General features: G+C 45.0%; 1 protein-coding gene across 2 annotated transcripts; it reads left to right on the forward strand.

Annotated features, from left to right (window-relative positions):
* The first annotated feature begins 1,970 nt into the window (after nt 1–1,970).
* On the forward strand, nt 1,971–13,234 carry LOC115202392 (fatty-acid amide hydrolase 2-A). 2 transcript variants are annotated; one of them, XM_029766517.1, is made up of 11 exons: nt 1,971–2,268; nt 3,354–3,436; nt 3,671–3,807; nt 4,304–4,513; nt 4,732–4,851; nt 9,581–9,716; nt 10,046–10,163; nt 10,862–10,981; nt 11,085–11,196; nt 11,664–11,852; nt 12,936–13,234. In XM_029766517.1, exons 1-11 carry the CDS (start codon nt 2,077–2,079, stop codon nt 13,163–13,165), a joined length of 1,647 nt encoding a protein of 548 aa, XP_029622377.1. In that variant the 5' UTR covers nt 1,971–2,076; the 3' UTR covers nt 13,166–13,234. The 2 variants fall into 2 exon arrangements, with proteins under 2 accessions (XP_029622377.1, XP_029622378.1); XM_029766518.1 differs by having other exon boundaries at nt 11,088–11,196.
* The last annotated feature ends 1,966 nt before the right edge of the window (nt 13,235–15,200 follow it).

Genomic DNA, 15,200 nt, shown 5'->3' on the forward strand with positions numbered 1-15,200 from the left:
AAAATTAGATAACATCACAACTGCTAAAATAGTAAGAACAATATCTATAATATTTACAGTAAATTTGAGCTGCGCAGCAAGAATGTCACATTGCCAAGCCACATCCAAATGTAAGGCAAAGATGTAAATAGAAAATTTGAAAATCCACTGATCTGTGAAGAAGACGGCACAAGTCTAGTGAATGTAATGAGGGCCTTATACTCATAGTAGACAGAGAGGCCTATGATCCCAGCCAGTAGGAGAACACACAGCATCCCCAGACACACTGTAGCAACTAGGAAGGGTCTCTTCCCTGAGCTATCAGGCTCTGTAGACAAATAAGAGACTTGTGGTGTGCTGTGTTGGTAAATTATTTGTAACGGTGTCTGCTGTCTCTTCTCTCTTGGTGCTGGTCTCACCGTCTCTCAGGGTGTTTGCACTGACGTAGATATCCACAATCATCTCCTCCATCTGACCTCTGTCAAACTTGACCTTCTTGTTCATGTCTGCTGCTACAGCAAAAGTTCAGAGTATTTTTGTCGACAGCGGTTCTTTGAGGCCTATTGCGTAAGAAACTGGCTACTTCTGTGAAGACACTCAAATTATATTTTTGAGTGAAAAGTAAGGTATTTGAATTAAAAAAGCATTCCAGGTGTATGTTAAAGTAACTCTCCAGTGTTTCCAGATTTCTATAAAATATTACCTATAATTTATTAAAATATGAGTGAAATAGTTTTAGTTCCAAAAAATTGTAAATAAGTACGTTATGTTAAAATGATTTTCTGTGTTGGAAAGGTGTCACCCCAACAACAGAATGGGGCTTATACCGGTCATAAAAATATGAATGTGAGTAGATTGCTGATTGGCCAGCTCATCCTCAGGAGGATGACATCATTCCTTATGAAGAAATAGAAACCTTTTTTTAACGGTCTGTTTGAGATACAAGTTTGAGGTGGAGACATATTATTCTTTTTTACATATTTTTTCTCCAATTTATGCTTTGGTAGCAAATTCGAGTAAAGGATGAGTCAACAACATTATTTGGGTACGAGTTAACAGAATATTAACTTTGTGAGATTTTCACTGGACAGGTGTTCATTTATTGGTTTCTAACTTTATTGTTAGCAAAACCAACACGAGTGGAAACCATTGAAGGAACGAAGCTGCACAGATATTCAATGGCTCATCATATTCACATTGTTGTTCTGCAGCCTATTCCTTCCTACTGCATGTTTGACAGATAGGCCTTCGTTGAAAGGGGGTGTTAAAAACCACTCTAAAATACGAAATAGTGCGTGTGTGCGCGTTATGTGTGTGTGTGTGTGTGTGTGTGTGTGTGTGTGTGTGTGTGTGTGTGTGTGTGTGTGTGTGTGTCTCTCTGCGGGTCTGAATCGAGGAAGCTAAAGCGTTGGACTGACGGTTTAGAGATGTTTGCTTCCATCTACTGGTGGTAAAACGGAACAACGACACTGCAAAGACAGCGCTTGCTGCTACAATATACTGTATAACAACAATGCAATGTAATTGCATCACTGTGTAGTTTCAGCAGATTAGACAGTTTTCATTGTGATCGTGCCCTTACAACAAAAAGATTGCAGTTTTGAAAAGTGTAGTAACTGCAGTCGACTGGTATTTTGGACGCAGTAATTGCTGAATAACTGCATTGTACTGCAATTGAACTGCAGTTATACTGCACTCTAATTGCAGTTACACTGCAAAATTACTGAAGTAAAAAAAAATGTTTTTTTATGCATACTGTAGTTATACTGCACTCTGACTGCAGTCTTTCTTTCCGTAAAGGTGATATAACATATCTGATTGTATGGGGTCACCTACGGAAATTCCGGCTCACTTTCATACAAGAAACCTAATGTAATAAAACATGTTGCATAGACAGCTTGTCTGAGAAACTAAATACAAAGAGAGTCTGACATTACACCTGCAGCTAGCAGAGGTTCATTTTATTACAGCACCCCCGTTGCATTCTGGGAGAGTGGAAAGAGACTGAGCAGTGGATCTGATCTTTTTTAGTAGTACGGCAATTTCTGGCACCCGAAATCTCATGTTGAAATAGCTAGTCTTCCGCTATCGGTAGTAATGGCGCTGATACGGTTCGAACGGTTCCTGGCCTCGATGCTGCGGGGAGCGGTCTGGATGCTGTTTGCCGTCTTCCAGCTGCTCGCTCCGCAGCGGGGAGCCGACAGGTCGGTGAGGAGGCTCCCACCGATCACCAACCCACTGTTGAGGGTCCCGGCGATGCGGCTCGCCCGCATGATTCGACGGAGAGAGGCAGGTGAACTTTATTAAAGTGTTGTTAGATAGTTAAATGCGACCCGGTAGATCGTGACATAACGTGCATTCATATAGGTAGGGCCGGGATAAATGAAGAACTGCCAGTTGCTTGTTTTATTATGCATCGCAGCTCGGAATGTTTAGGGAAGAGAAAGATGCTGGAAGGTGACTCCGTGGCACTGACGAATGCTGGGATATGTAGGCTAGTAATAACTCACGACAGTAGTTTACTGACATAGTAGTTTACTGTACTTAGTACCTAATAGTACTTGTATTACTCTGGGCCTACTTGAAAAAAGTAGCCTATTGAATTAGCATTTCATATAAAATATATTCAAGTTGGTTGTGTTTTCCAACACATCCTGTCACATCCCAGAGGATATACTGTAGTTTGGTTCCCTATTACATACAGGGCTCTGTTCAAAAGCAGTGCACTACATAATAAGGTACCAGTTGGGACACAGGTTTGTGTGGCTTTTGATGGTTGAGCCGGGCTCCCTGTTGAGAGGGATTTACTTCTAGAATGTAAACAATAGTGGCAGGGGGCCACGTAGAGCCACCGGAGGGGACTTTACTTCACCTGCACAAAGGTCACTGTAGTCAGGAGGCTACATCCCAAATGGCACCCGATGCCCTATATAGTGCACTACTTTTGTCCAAGGCCCATATGGTTCTGGTTGAAAGTAGTGCACTATAAAGGGAATAGTGTGCCATTTTGAGACAGAAACAATAGGAACTATTTCCCCTACTCCTGTTCTCTCTCTGCTATGTAATGTTACAGTGCTTTGAACATCTGGAAAATGTCACTATACATCCTGCCAATTGTATTCTCTCAGAATAGCTTTTTACAGTGTTTACAGCGTACGAAAATAGACATATTCATCCTAAATATTCACGGTTCTGCTTCTCATTTCTTTTTTGGATTGATTATGTTTGTATCCCAAATGGCATCCTATTCCCTATGTAATGCACTACTTCTGGTCAAAGGCAGTGAACTAACAGGGAATAGGGTGCCATTTGGGACACAGATCATATCTTGATGAATCAGACTGCAATTTATATAATTGCCCCTGTTCTCTCAGGTAACCAGTGTGGAGGTGGTACAGACCTACATAGACCGCATCCAAGAGATTAACCCTCTCATCAATGCCATGGTCAAGGACAGGTGAGAGAGGGAGGGTGTGTGTGTGTGTGTGTGTGTGTGTGTGTGTGTGTGTGTGTGTGTGTGTGTGTGTGAGAGAGAGGAGACACCTACTTTCAGTGTGCATTTCAAGTCAAGCCACACTCCCTTAATCTCTTACCTCCTATTCTCCTTCCGTCCCTCCTACCCACCCCTCTACTCTCTCTCTCTCTCTCTATCCCTCTCTCCTCCCGCCATCCCTCCACCCATCTCTCTCAGGTTTCCCTTGGCCCTGCAGGAGGCAGCCCAGGTGGATAAGCTGATAGATGAGGAGACAGGAGGAGAGGATGTTCTGGAGGACAGGCTTCCTCTACTGGGTGTCCCTTTCACTGTGAAAGAGGCCTTCTCCCTCCAGGGTAGGCTGCTAATGCTACTCCTTCTAATGATGCTTAGAATAGAGTCACTTTATTTCTATATACCCTGGTACTCTGGTAAATAGGGTCACTGCCCTGACCTGCAGCAGTACTGCTATCAGTTGTATTTCAATATTTGATATAACGTTTGGTGCTGAAGTATGGAGTCTTGCATCCAGGGTAGGCTACTAATGCTACTTATAGTGAGGATAATATGATCAACATGGCCAATACCCTGACCTGTAGTTGTTCCTGTGCTGCAATCAGTGTTCTTTCCCCACTGGTTGTCCTTGATGCAAAGTTTGTTGCTAAAGTCTATCTATCTCTGTGCCATTCCCTCACTCTCAAGGTCTAAACCTGCTGAAATTGGAAACCTACTGAGCTGAACAACTACAGTTGAAATAGAAGCCTTGTTTGTTCCAATGCCTTGTTCACTGTCCACATTTACCACCCCTCTCCCTCTCTTGTCTCTCTCTCTCTCTCTCTCTCTTCTCCCCAGGTATGCCTAACTCCACAGGGCTGGTGTCACGGCGGGGGGTGATTTCAGCAACGGACGCGCCCCCGGTGGCTCTGCTGAAGAGGGCAGGGGCCATTCCTCTGGGGGTGACTAACTGTAGTGAGCTCTGCATGTGGCTCGAGTCCCATAACCGCCTGTATGGAATCACCAACAACCCATACGACCTGGAGAGAATACCAGGAGGAAGCTCCGGTTAGTTACACCGCTGTCATTCTCGAATGGAATAGAGTGGATGGAATCCAATGAAATGGAAAGGCAACAGAACGTTTGGAATACGGTGGAACAGAGTAGGAGTAGATAATAGAATGATACCTTTATTGTCAACCTTCAATATATTGTTGTATGTCAGTGTGACTCCAAGTGTTACTACCATCTAGTATGACCTTTATCTCTCTGTTTGTCTCTCTCAGGAGGGGAGGGCAGTATTTTGGGGGGCGGTGGTTCAGTGATAGGGGTTGGCTCAGATGTTGGGGGCAGTATTCGCATCCCAGCATTCTTCAACGGCATCTTCGGCCACAAGCCAACATCAGGTGAGGGCCGTCCAGTCTGTCACCTGTGTGTGAGTGTTGTGTGTGTATAGATGTTTGTATCTATCCCGCATTGTAGAGAGACACATCCTGTGTGTGAGTGTTGTGTGTATAGATGTTTGTATCTATCCCGCGATGTAGAGAGACACATCCTGTGTGTGAGTGTTGTGTGTATGGAGGTTTGTATCTATCCCGCGATGTAGAGAGACACATCCTGTGTGTGAGTGTTGTGTGTATGGAGGTTTGTATCTATCCCGCGATGTAGAGAGACACATCCTGTGTGCGTGAGACACTCACACCAATCTGCTGTCTCTGTAGGAGGTAGCGGGGCCAGTTCCTTCTAATCGTGCGTGTGGTTGTGTTTAATTGCAGGTGTGTGTGTGTTTTAAAATTTGGTATCCCCATTAGCTCTTCCTGGGGTCCACACAAAACAGGAAACATAATACAGAATGACATAATACAGAACATCATTAGACAAGAACAGAACTACATACATTTTAAAAGGGCACGCAGCCTACATATCAATACAGACACACAGACTATCTAGGTCAAATAGGGGAGAGGCGTTGTGCCGTGAGGTGTTGCTTTATCTGTTTTTTTAAACCAGGTTTGCTGTTCATTTGAGCAACAGAGTTCCGTTGAATAATGGCTCTATATAATACTGTAGGCTTTCTTGAATTTCTTGTGGATTTGGGGACTGTGAAAAGACCCCTGGTGGCATGACTGGTGGGGTAAGTGTGTGTGTCAGAGCTGTGTATCCAGTGCATTCGGAAAGTATTCAGACCCCTTCCTTTTTTCCACATGTTACGTTACAGCCTTATTCTAAAATGGATTCAATATTTTTTTCCCTCATCAATCTACACACAATACCCCATAATGATGAAGCGATGTATAAAAAAAAATGTATAAAACATTTTTTATAAAAAAAACTACATAAGTATTCACGCTCTTTGCTATGAGACTCAAAATTGAGCTCAGGTGCATCCTGTTTCCATTGATCATCCTTGATGTTTCTACAACTTGATTGGAGTCCACATGTAGTAAATTCAATTGATTGGACATGATTTGTAAAGGCAGTTGGCAGTGCATGTCAGAACAAAAATCAAGCCATAAGGTCGAAGGAATTGTCCATAGAGCTCCGAGACATGATTGTGTCCAGGCAGAGATCTGGGGAAAGGTACCAACATTTTTTTGCAGCATTGAAGGTCCCCAAGAGCACAGCGGCCTCCATCATTCTTAAATGGAAGAAGTTTGGAACCACCAAGACTCTTCCTAGAGCTGGCTGCCCAGCCAAACTGAGCATTTGGGGGAGAAAAGCCTTGGTCAGGGATGTGACCAAGAACACGATGGTCACTCTTACAGAACTCCAGAGTTCCTCTGTGGAGATGGGAGAACATTCTAGAAGGACAACCATCTATGCAGCACTCCACCAATCAGGCCTTTATGGTAGAGTGGTCAGACTGAAGCCACGCCTCAGTAAAAGGCACATAACAGCCTTCTTGGAGTTTGTCAAAAGGCACGTAAAGGACTATCAGACCATGAGAAACAAGATTCTCTGGTCTGATGAAACCAAGATTGAACTGTTTGCCCTGAATGCCAAGAGTCATATCTGGAGGAAACCTGGCAGCATCCCTACGGTGAAGCATGGTGGTGACAGCATAATGCTGTGGGGATGTTTTTCAGCGGCAGGGACTGGGAAACTAGTCAGGATCGAGGGAAAGATGAACAGAGCAAAGTATAGAGAGATGAAAACCTGCTCCAGAGTGCCCAGGACCTCAAATGGGGGCCAAGGTTCACCTTCCAACAGGATTACGACCCTAAGCACACAGCCAAGACAACGCAAGAGTGGCTACAGGACAAGTCTCTGAATGTCCTTGACTGGCCCAGCCAGAGCCCGGACAAGAACACTATCTAACATCTCTGGAGAGACCTCAAAATAGCTGTGCAGCGATGCTCCCCATCCAACCTGAAAGAGCTTGAGAGGATCTGCAGAAAGGAATGGGAGAAACTCCCCAAATACAGGTGTGCCAAGCTTGTAGCATCATACCCAAGAAGGCTCAAGGCTGTAATTGCTGCCAAAGGTGCTTCAACAAAGTATTGAGTAAAGGGTCTGAATACTTATGTAATTCAGATATTTTTATTTCTAACTTTTTTTAACATTAGCAAACATTTCTAAAAACCTGTTTTTGCTTTGTCATTGTGGGGTATTGTGTGTAGATTGTTGAGGGGAAACAAACTATTTAATCTGTTTTAGAATAAGGCTCTAACGTGACAAACTGTAGAAAAGGTTAAGGGTTCTGAATACTTTCTGAATGCACTGTAAGTTGACTATCTAAACAATTTGGGATTTTCAACACAATGTTTCTTATAAAAAGAAGTGATGCAGTCACTCTCCTCAACTCTTAGCCAAGAGAGACTGGCATGCATAGTTTTTATATCAGCCCTCTGATTACAATGAGCTACAGCTTAACTAGGTTTTTCCTTGCAGCACTTGACCACATGACTGGACAATAATCAAGATAAGACAAAACCAGAGCCTGCAGTTACTTGCTTTGTGGAGCATGGTGTCAACAAAGCAGAGCATCTCTTTATTACAGACATCTCTCCCCATCTTTACAACCATTGAATCTATATGTTTTGACCATGACAGTTTACAATCTAAGGTAACATCTAGTAATTTAGTCTCCTCAACTTGTTCAACAGCCACACCATTCATTACCAGATTCAGCTGAGTTCTAGAACTTAGGGAGTGATTGGTACTAAATACAATGCTCTTAGTTGAAGATATGTTCTGGACCCGTTTATTACTGGCCACTCGTTCCAAAGCTGACTGCAACTCTTTGATAAGGGTTTCAGTAACTTCATTAGCTGTGGTTGCTGATGTGTATTTGGTTGAATCATCAGCATACATGAACACATGTGCTTTGTGTGTGGTTGTGCTTGCTTGCAGGTGTGTGTGGTTTTGTTTGCTTGCAGGTGTGTGTGTGATACTGATATTGTCAGTTCTGCTCTCTCTACAGTATAGGTGTAGTATCTAACGTGTGTCAGTTCTGCTCTCTCTACAGTGTAGGTGTAGTATCTAACATGGGTCAGTTCTCCTCTCTCTACAGTATAGGTGTAGTATCTAATGTGGGCCAGTTCTGCTCTCTCTACAGTATAGGTGTAGTATCTAACGTGGGCCAGTTCTGCTCTCTCTACAGTATAGGTGTAGTATCTAACGTGTGTCAGTTCTGCTCTCTCTACAGTATAGGTGTAGTATCTAACGTGGGCCAGTTCTGCTCTCTCTACAGTATAGGTGTAGTATCTAACGTGGATCAGTTCTGCTCTCTCTACAGTATAGGTGTAGTATCTAACGTGGATCAGTTCTCCTCACTCTACAGTATAGGTGTAGTATCTAACGTGGATCAGTTCTGCTCTCTCTACAGTATAGGTGTAGTATCTAACGTGGATCAGTTCTCCTCACTCTACAGTATAGGTGTAGTATCTAACGTGGATCAGTTCTCCTTACTCTACAGTATAGGTGTAGTATCTAACGTGGATCAGTTCTGCTCTCTCTACAGTATAGGTGTAGTATATAACGTGGATCAGTTCTGCTCTCTCTACAGTATAGGTGTAGTATATAACGTGGATCAGTTCTGCTCTCTCTACAGTATAGGTGTAGTATCTAACGTGGATCAGTTCTCCTCACTCTACAGTATAGGTGTAGTATCTAACGTGTGTCAGTTCTGCTCTCTCTACAGTATAGGTGTAGTATCTAACGTGGATCAGTTCTCCTCACTCTACAGTATAGGTGTAGTATCTAACGTGGATCAGTTCTCCTCACTCTACAGTATAGGTGTAGTATCTAACGTGTGTCAGTTCTGCTCTCTCTACAGTATAGGTGTAGTATATAACGTGGATCAGTTCTGCTCTCTCTACAGTATAGGTGTAGTATCTAACGTGGATCAGTTCTGCTCTCTCTACAGTATAGGTGTAGTATCTAACGTGGATCAGTTCTCCTCACTCTACAGTATAGGTGTAGTATCTAACGTGTGTCAGTTCTGCTCTCTCTACAGTATAGGTGTAGTATCTAACGTGGGCCAGTTCTGCTCTCTCTACAGTATAGGTGTAGTATCTAACGTGTGTCAGTTCTGCTCTCTCTACAGTATAGGTGTAGTATCTAACGTGGATCAGTTCTCCTCACTCTACAGTATAGGTGTAGTATCTAACGTGGATCAGTTCTCCTCACTCTACAGTATAGGTGTAGTATCTAACGTGTGTCAGTTCTGCTCTCTCTACAGTATAGGTGTAGTATCTAACGTGGATCAGTTCTCCTCACTCTACAGTATAGGTGTAGTATCTAACGTGGATCAGTTCTCCTCACTCTACAGTATAGGTGTAGTATCTAACGTGGATCAGTTCTCCTCACTCTACAGTATAGGTGTAGTATCTAACGTGGATCAGTTCTGCTCTCTCTACAGTATAGGTGTAGTATCTAACGTGGATCAGTTCTCCTCACTCTACAGTATACATTTACATTTTAGTCATTTAGCAGACGCTCTTATCCAGAGCGACTTACATTAGTGAATGCATACATTTCATACATGTTTTTCCCCATACTGGTCCCCCGTGGGAATCGAACCCACAACCCTGGCGCTGCAAACACCATGCTCTACCAACTGAGCCACTCGGGACCTAGCATCAGTATAGGTGTAGTATCTAACGTGGGTCAGTTCTCTCTCTCTCTCTGTAGGTGTAGTATCTAACGTGGGTCAGTTCCCCCCGCCCTCGGGGCAGCAGCCTGGTTTCCTGTGTACAGGCCCAATGTGTCGCTACGCCCAGGACCTGCTGCCCATGCTCAGAGTTATGGGAGGAGCCAACGCTGACAGGTACAGAGGGACAACAACATGCACAGATACACGACTACACGTTAATAACTCCACGTTGGCGGCAGGGTGGCCTAGTGGTTAGAGCGTTGGACTAGTAACCGAAAGGTTGCAAGTTTGAATCCCCGAGCTGACAAGGTACAAATCTGTCGTTCTGCCCCTGAACAAGGTAGTTAACCTACTGTTCCTAGGCTGTCATTGAAAATAAGAATTTGTTCTTAACTGACTTGCCTAGTTAAATAAAGGTTTAAAAAATCAATAACACCCAGATATGACCACGTCCTCTCTCTTTCTGTCTCCCCCTCGTTCTCTCTCTCCCTCCCCCTCTGCAGGTTGTCTCTGTCGTCTGAGGTGGATCTGAAGAGACTACGGTTCTTCTCTGTTCCTCACGATGGAGGCTCTCCACTGGTGTCTCCTGTCGACCAGCAGCTAGTCCTGGCTCAGAGGAGGGTGAGAGAGAGGGGGAGGAGGGGAGGGAGACAGGAGAGTTCCTCTGGTATCTCCTGTAGACGAACAGATAGTCCTGGCTCAGAGGAGGGTGAGAGGGAGGAGGGGAGGGAGACAGGAGAGTTCCTCTGGTATCTCCTGTCGACCAGCAGCTAGTCCTGGCTCAGAGGAGGGTGAGAGAGAGGGGGAGGAGGGGAGGGAGACAGGAGAGTTCCTCTGGTATCTCCTGTAGACGAACAGATAGTCCTGGCTCAGAGGAGGGTGAGAGGGAGGAGGGGAGGGAGACAGGAGAGTTCCTCTGGTATCTCCTGTCGACCAGCAGCTAGTCCTGGCTCAGAGGAGGGTGAGAGAGAGGGGGAGGAGGGGAGGGAGACAGGAGAGTTCCTCTGGTATCTCCTGTAGACGAACAGATAGTCCTGGCTCAGAGGAGGGTGAGAGGGAGGAGGGGAGGGAGACAGGAGAGTTCCTCTGGTATCTCCTGTAGACGAACAGATAGTCCTGGCTCAGAGGAGGGTGAGAGAGGGAGGAGGGTGAGTTGGAGAAAGAAAGGGGGAGGTAGAGAGAGAGTAAGAGATAAAGGAGATAAGAGACGAGGGAGAGGGTTGAATCAGGAGAGACAGCGGAAGATTAAAAGATGGAAATATAGAGAGGGGGAGAGAGAGAGAACATTAGAGAATTCAGTGTCACCATGTCTTCCCCAGGTAGTTCAGCGTCTGGAGGCAGACCTGGGGGTCAAAGTTCAGCAGCTGAAGATTCCTCAGCTCAAATACTCCTTCCAGATCTGGAGTGCGATGATGGGAGCCCCGGGGAAGGATGGAAAGGTCTGTATCTATTTGTGTGAGGTTTTGCTTGTCTCTGAGTGTATGGTGAGTGCTTGAATGTATAGTATTGTCTTAATGGTCTATATGCCTGTTCATCCAACAGCAGCCCACGTCATTTGCAGAGCTGATGTCTGACCATGGGAAGAAGGTGTGGCCTCTATGGGAGATGGCTAAGTGGACTGTGGGACTCTCCAAGCACACCGTGGCTGCTATAGGTATGTGATGGGGTATAATGGTTATGTGATGGTGTGTAATGGTTATGTGATGGTGTGTAATGGTTATGTGATGGTGTGTAATGGTTATGTGATGGTGTGTAATGGTTATGTGATGGTTATGTGATTGTGTGTGATGGTTATGTGATGGTTTAAGGACATGTAGTAGGCCTCCCCTACTTCTCTGTTCCTCCCTTCTTTTCTCTCTCTCCCCGTCCCCCTCTCCCTTGTCAACAATGTCATGTTGTCTGTGACTGGTGATAATGTTATATTGTCTTTCATTTAACTCGGTGCTCTTGAATGTGGGGCACATTGCTGTAAATGAAATAACTAGAACTCCCCTCAGGTCTGGTCCTGGTAGAGATGTTTCACTGGTTCCAACCCACGTCAGACTGGGAGTGTGTTGGTACATACATATTACAGTCCTATTCCCTCTCCCTCTCTTTGCCCCCCCCCTCTCTCTCCCTCAGGTCTGGTCCTGGTAGAGATGTTCCAGAGGTCCCAGCCCACCCAGTTCATCCTGCAGCAGAAGGAGTCTCTCCAGAAGGACCTGGAGGAACTGTTGGGGACAGACGGGGTGCTGCTCTACCCCTCTCACCCCCACCTCGCCCCCAAACACCACCACCCCCTCTTCACCCCCTTCAACTTCTCCTACACTGGTCAGTGGTGCTTTAGCTAGCATGGTGTCAGTGGTGCTTTAGCTAGCATGGTGTCAGTGGTGCTTTAGCTAGCATGGTGTCAGTGGTGCTTTAGCTAGCATGGTGTCAGTGGTGCTTTAGCTAGCATGGTGTCAGTGGTGCTTTAGCTAGCATGGTGTCAGTGGTGCTTTAGCTAGCATGGTGTCAGTGGTGCTTTAGCTAGCATGGTGTCAGTGGTGCTTTAGCTAGCATGGTGTCAGTGGTGCTTTAGCTAGCATGGTGTCAGTGGTGCTTTAGCTAGCATGGTGTCAGTGGTGCTTTAGCTAGCATGGTGTCAGTGGTGCTTTAGCTAGCATGGTGTCAGTGGTGCTTTAGCTAGCTTGGTGTCAGTGGTGCTTTAGCTAGCTTGGTGTCAGTGGTGCTTTAGCTAGCATGGTGTCAGTGGTGCTTTATCTAGCATGGTGTCAGTGGTGCTTTAGCTAGCATGGTGTCAGTGGTGCTTTATCTAGCATGGTGTCAGTGGTGCTTTAGCTAGCATGGTGTCAGTGGTGCTTTAGCTAGCATGGTGTCAGTGGTGCTTTATCTAGCATGGTGTCAGTGGTGCTTTATCTAGCATGGTGTCAGTGGTGCTTTAGCTAGCATGGTGTCAGTGGTGCTTTAGCTAGCATGGTGTCAGTGGTGCTTTAGCTAGCATGGTGTCAGTGGTGCTTTATCTAGCATGGTGTCAGTGGTGCTTTAGCTAGCATGGTGTCAGTGGTGCTTTATCTAGCATGGTGTCAGTGGTGCTTTAGCTAGCATGGTGTCAGTGGTGCTTTAGCTAGCATGGTGTCAGTGGTGCTTTAGCTAGCATGGTGTCAGTGGTGCTTTAGCTAGCATGGTGTCAGTGGTGCTTTAGCTAGCATGGTGTCAGTGGTGCTTTAGCTAGCATGGTGTCAGTGGTGGAAGGTAGGTAGTAGATTGCAGAGCCTCGGATGAGCTTTACCTGGTCAGGAAAATATCGAACCCAAATTATGACAGCCCTTGCCTGAAGTACAGTTCCTAAACTTATTTTGGTGTCAAAATTTTATCAGCTCTGACACTGTACCCCTCTCTCATCCCTCACAGGTATCTTTAACATTCTGGGTCTTCCGGTGACCCAGTGTCCGTTGGGGCTGAGCGCGGAGGGTTTACCCTTGGGACTGCAGCTGGTAGTGGGCAAGCAGCAGGACCGTCTCTCCCTGGCCACCGCTGTGTTCCTGGAGAAGACCTTCGGAGGTTGGAGAGACCCGGGGAGCATCGCCACTGCCACCACCCAGCTAGATACCTCGCGCGGGACGTCAACAACCACATCGTGAATATACAGAGATGTTTATTCTGAGATTAATGAAAGTCCTAGAAGACAAAGGAATGTATACACAGACACAGAAAGGCAGACACACTCGCACTGTCTCTTTGCACATGCCGTCCTGTCAGTCGTCCAGCCTTCTCATTCGTTCTTTAAGAACAGACTATCGCTAGGTTACTGAGTCACTCGTCCACTACAGTATGTCTGTTGTGTCTTCGTCACAAAGTGTCCTATGCTTGTCCAAAGAGCCTTTATGTGTCCAGTCGTTGTGTGTTCTTGATTGGTCCCAAATGGCTCCCTATATAGTACACTACATTTGACCATAGCCCTATTCCCTACATAGTGCCCTACATTTGACCAGAGCCCTATTCCCTACATAGTGCCCTACATTTGACCAGAGCCCTATTCCCTACATAGTGCCCTACATTTGACCAGAGCCCTATTCTCTACATAGTGCACTACTTTTGACCAGAGCCCTATTCTCTTCATAGTGCACTACTTACATATTGCCCCACTATGGGCCCTGGTCAAAAGTAGTGCACTATGTAGAGAATAGGGCTCTGGTCGGGAATAGGGTGCCATTTGGGATGCAGATTGTGACTGCCCGACAGCCATAAGTTGCGTCAGGTTTTTTTGTGTGTGTAATGTCCAATAAGGTTTTCTCTCTGTACACTGTATTTGTCCACAACTAAAGAGACGTTGGAACCTTATTGGAGAGAGAATGTATTATGACAGTGTAATGTGTTATGGTGTAGTCCATGTTAAAATGACGGGCATTGATGGGTGATGTGATATACCACATCTCTTATATGACTGGCACTTTTCAACAAGTTAAAAGGTTAACGCGATCTACTGTATAAAGACATGTGCATATTATGATCATTTGAAAGGATGTCTTTGTGATAATGTTTCATATTAAATGTTAATGGTTACTGTCCTACTACAATTATGCCAGAACAAATATTATAATAAAATGCACATTATACCGAGGACAACATTGTATTTCCTAAGTGTGTTTTTGACATTTTCTCTGTGAAACTGACCATTATATTTCCCCCTAGCAGCAATGGTACACTACAGGCTGGTTTCCCAGACACAGATTAAGCCATTGAGCATACTTGTAAATCCAAGAGTGGCCTTAATCTGTATCTGGGAAACCGACCCACAATCTCAGAAATGTAGGCTAATCTTTTCTGCTGACAATGTCTTCTTCAATTTGACCACCAGGGGGTGTATATGGTCCAATTACATTTTATCAATAGCATAGAATGTCCGGTTGTCATTGCAAAGGTTGCGTGCTGTTCAGATTTATGAATGAAAGAGAAATGGAAAACCTGAGCTAGTCGATTCTGTTTCTGTTTTGTATTCTCAATTCTCAATTTACAAAGCCCTTTTCACATCAGCCGATGTCACAAAGTGCTATACAGAAACCCAGCCTAAAGCCCCAAACAGCAAGCAATGCAGATGTAGAAGTACGGTGGCTAGGGAAAACTGGTTCATGTGACTGAATCATCACAGATTGGATTGTTGCGCTTCAGAATGAAATCACGCAATGATGTCATCATTCACCACGCTCACACCAGTCCCATAATAAGAATCTGTCATCCCTCAGGTCCGTGGAATTATGCCGCCTTCAAAACAACTGGGTACTCGGAATTCTCCGACTTCCGACCTCAGTGCGTTCAAACCAACTGGGATCACGGAAGCAAACGAGCTCCGACTGGGTAAAAATCATTCTAGAGCTCCGACTTTCTGACGTTATGATTTGACCTCGAATATTTTCCGAGTTCCCAGTTGTTTTGAACGCTGCATTAGAATTATCTTTCATGTGCTCATTACAAACTGATGTGTATGGTCGAGGGAATTTGTCATGGTCAGTGAGGTAATGTTTTGCATCCTGGTGGAAGCTATGGTGGTTTTGTTTTATCCTGTAGCCTAAGGTTTTTATGTGCCAAGATAAGCAAAAATGCAGCCTATACAAAAGCGCATTGTTTTGAATGGATAATGTCCACTGACATCCCAATAGTTAAATATGCAATGAATAT

Source organism: Salmo trutta, chromosome 11 (genome assembly GCF_901001165.1).
Source record: "Salmo trutta chromosome 11, fSalTru1.1, whole genome shotgun sequence".
NCBI lineage: Eukaryota > Metazoa > Chordata > Actinopteri > Salmoniformes > Salmonidae > Salmo > Salmo trutta.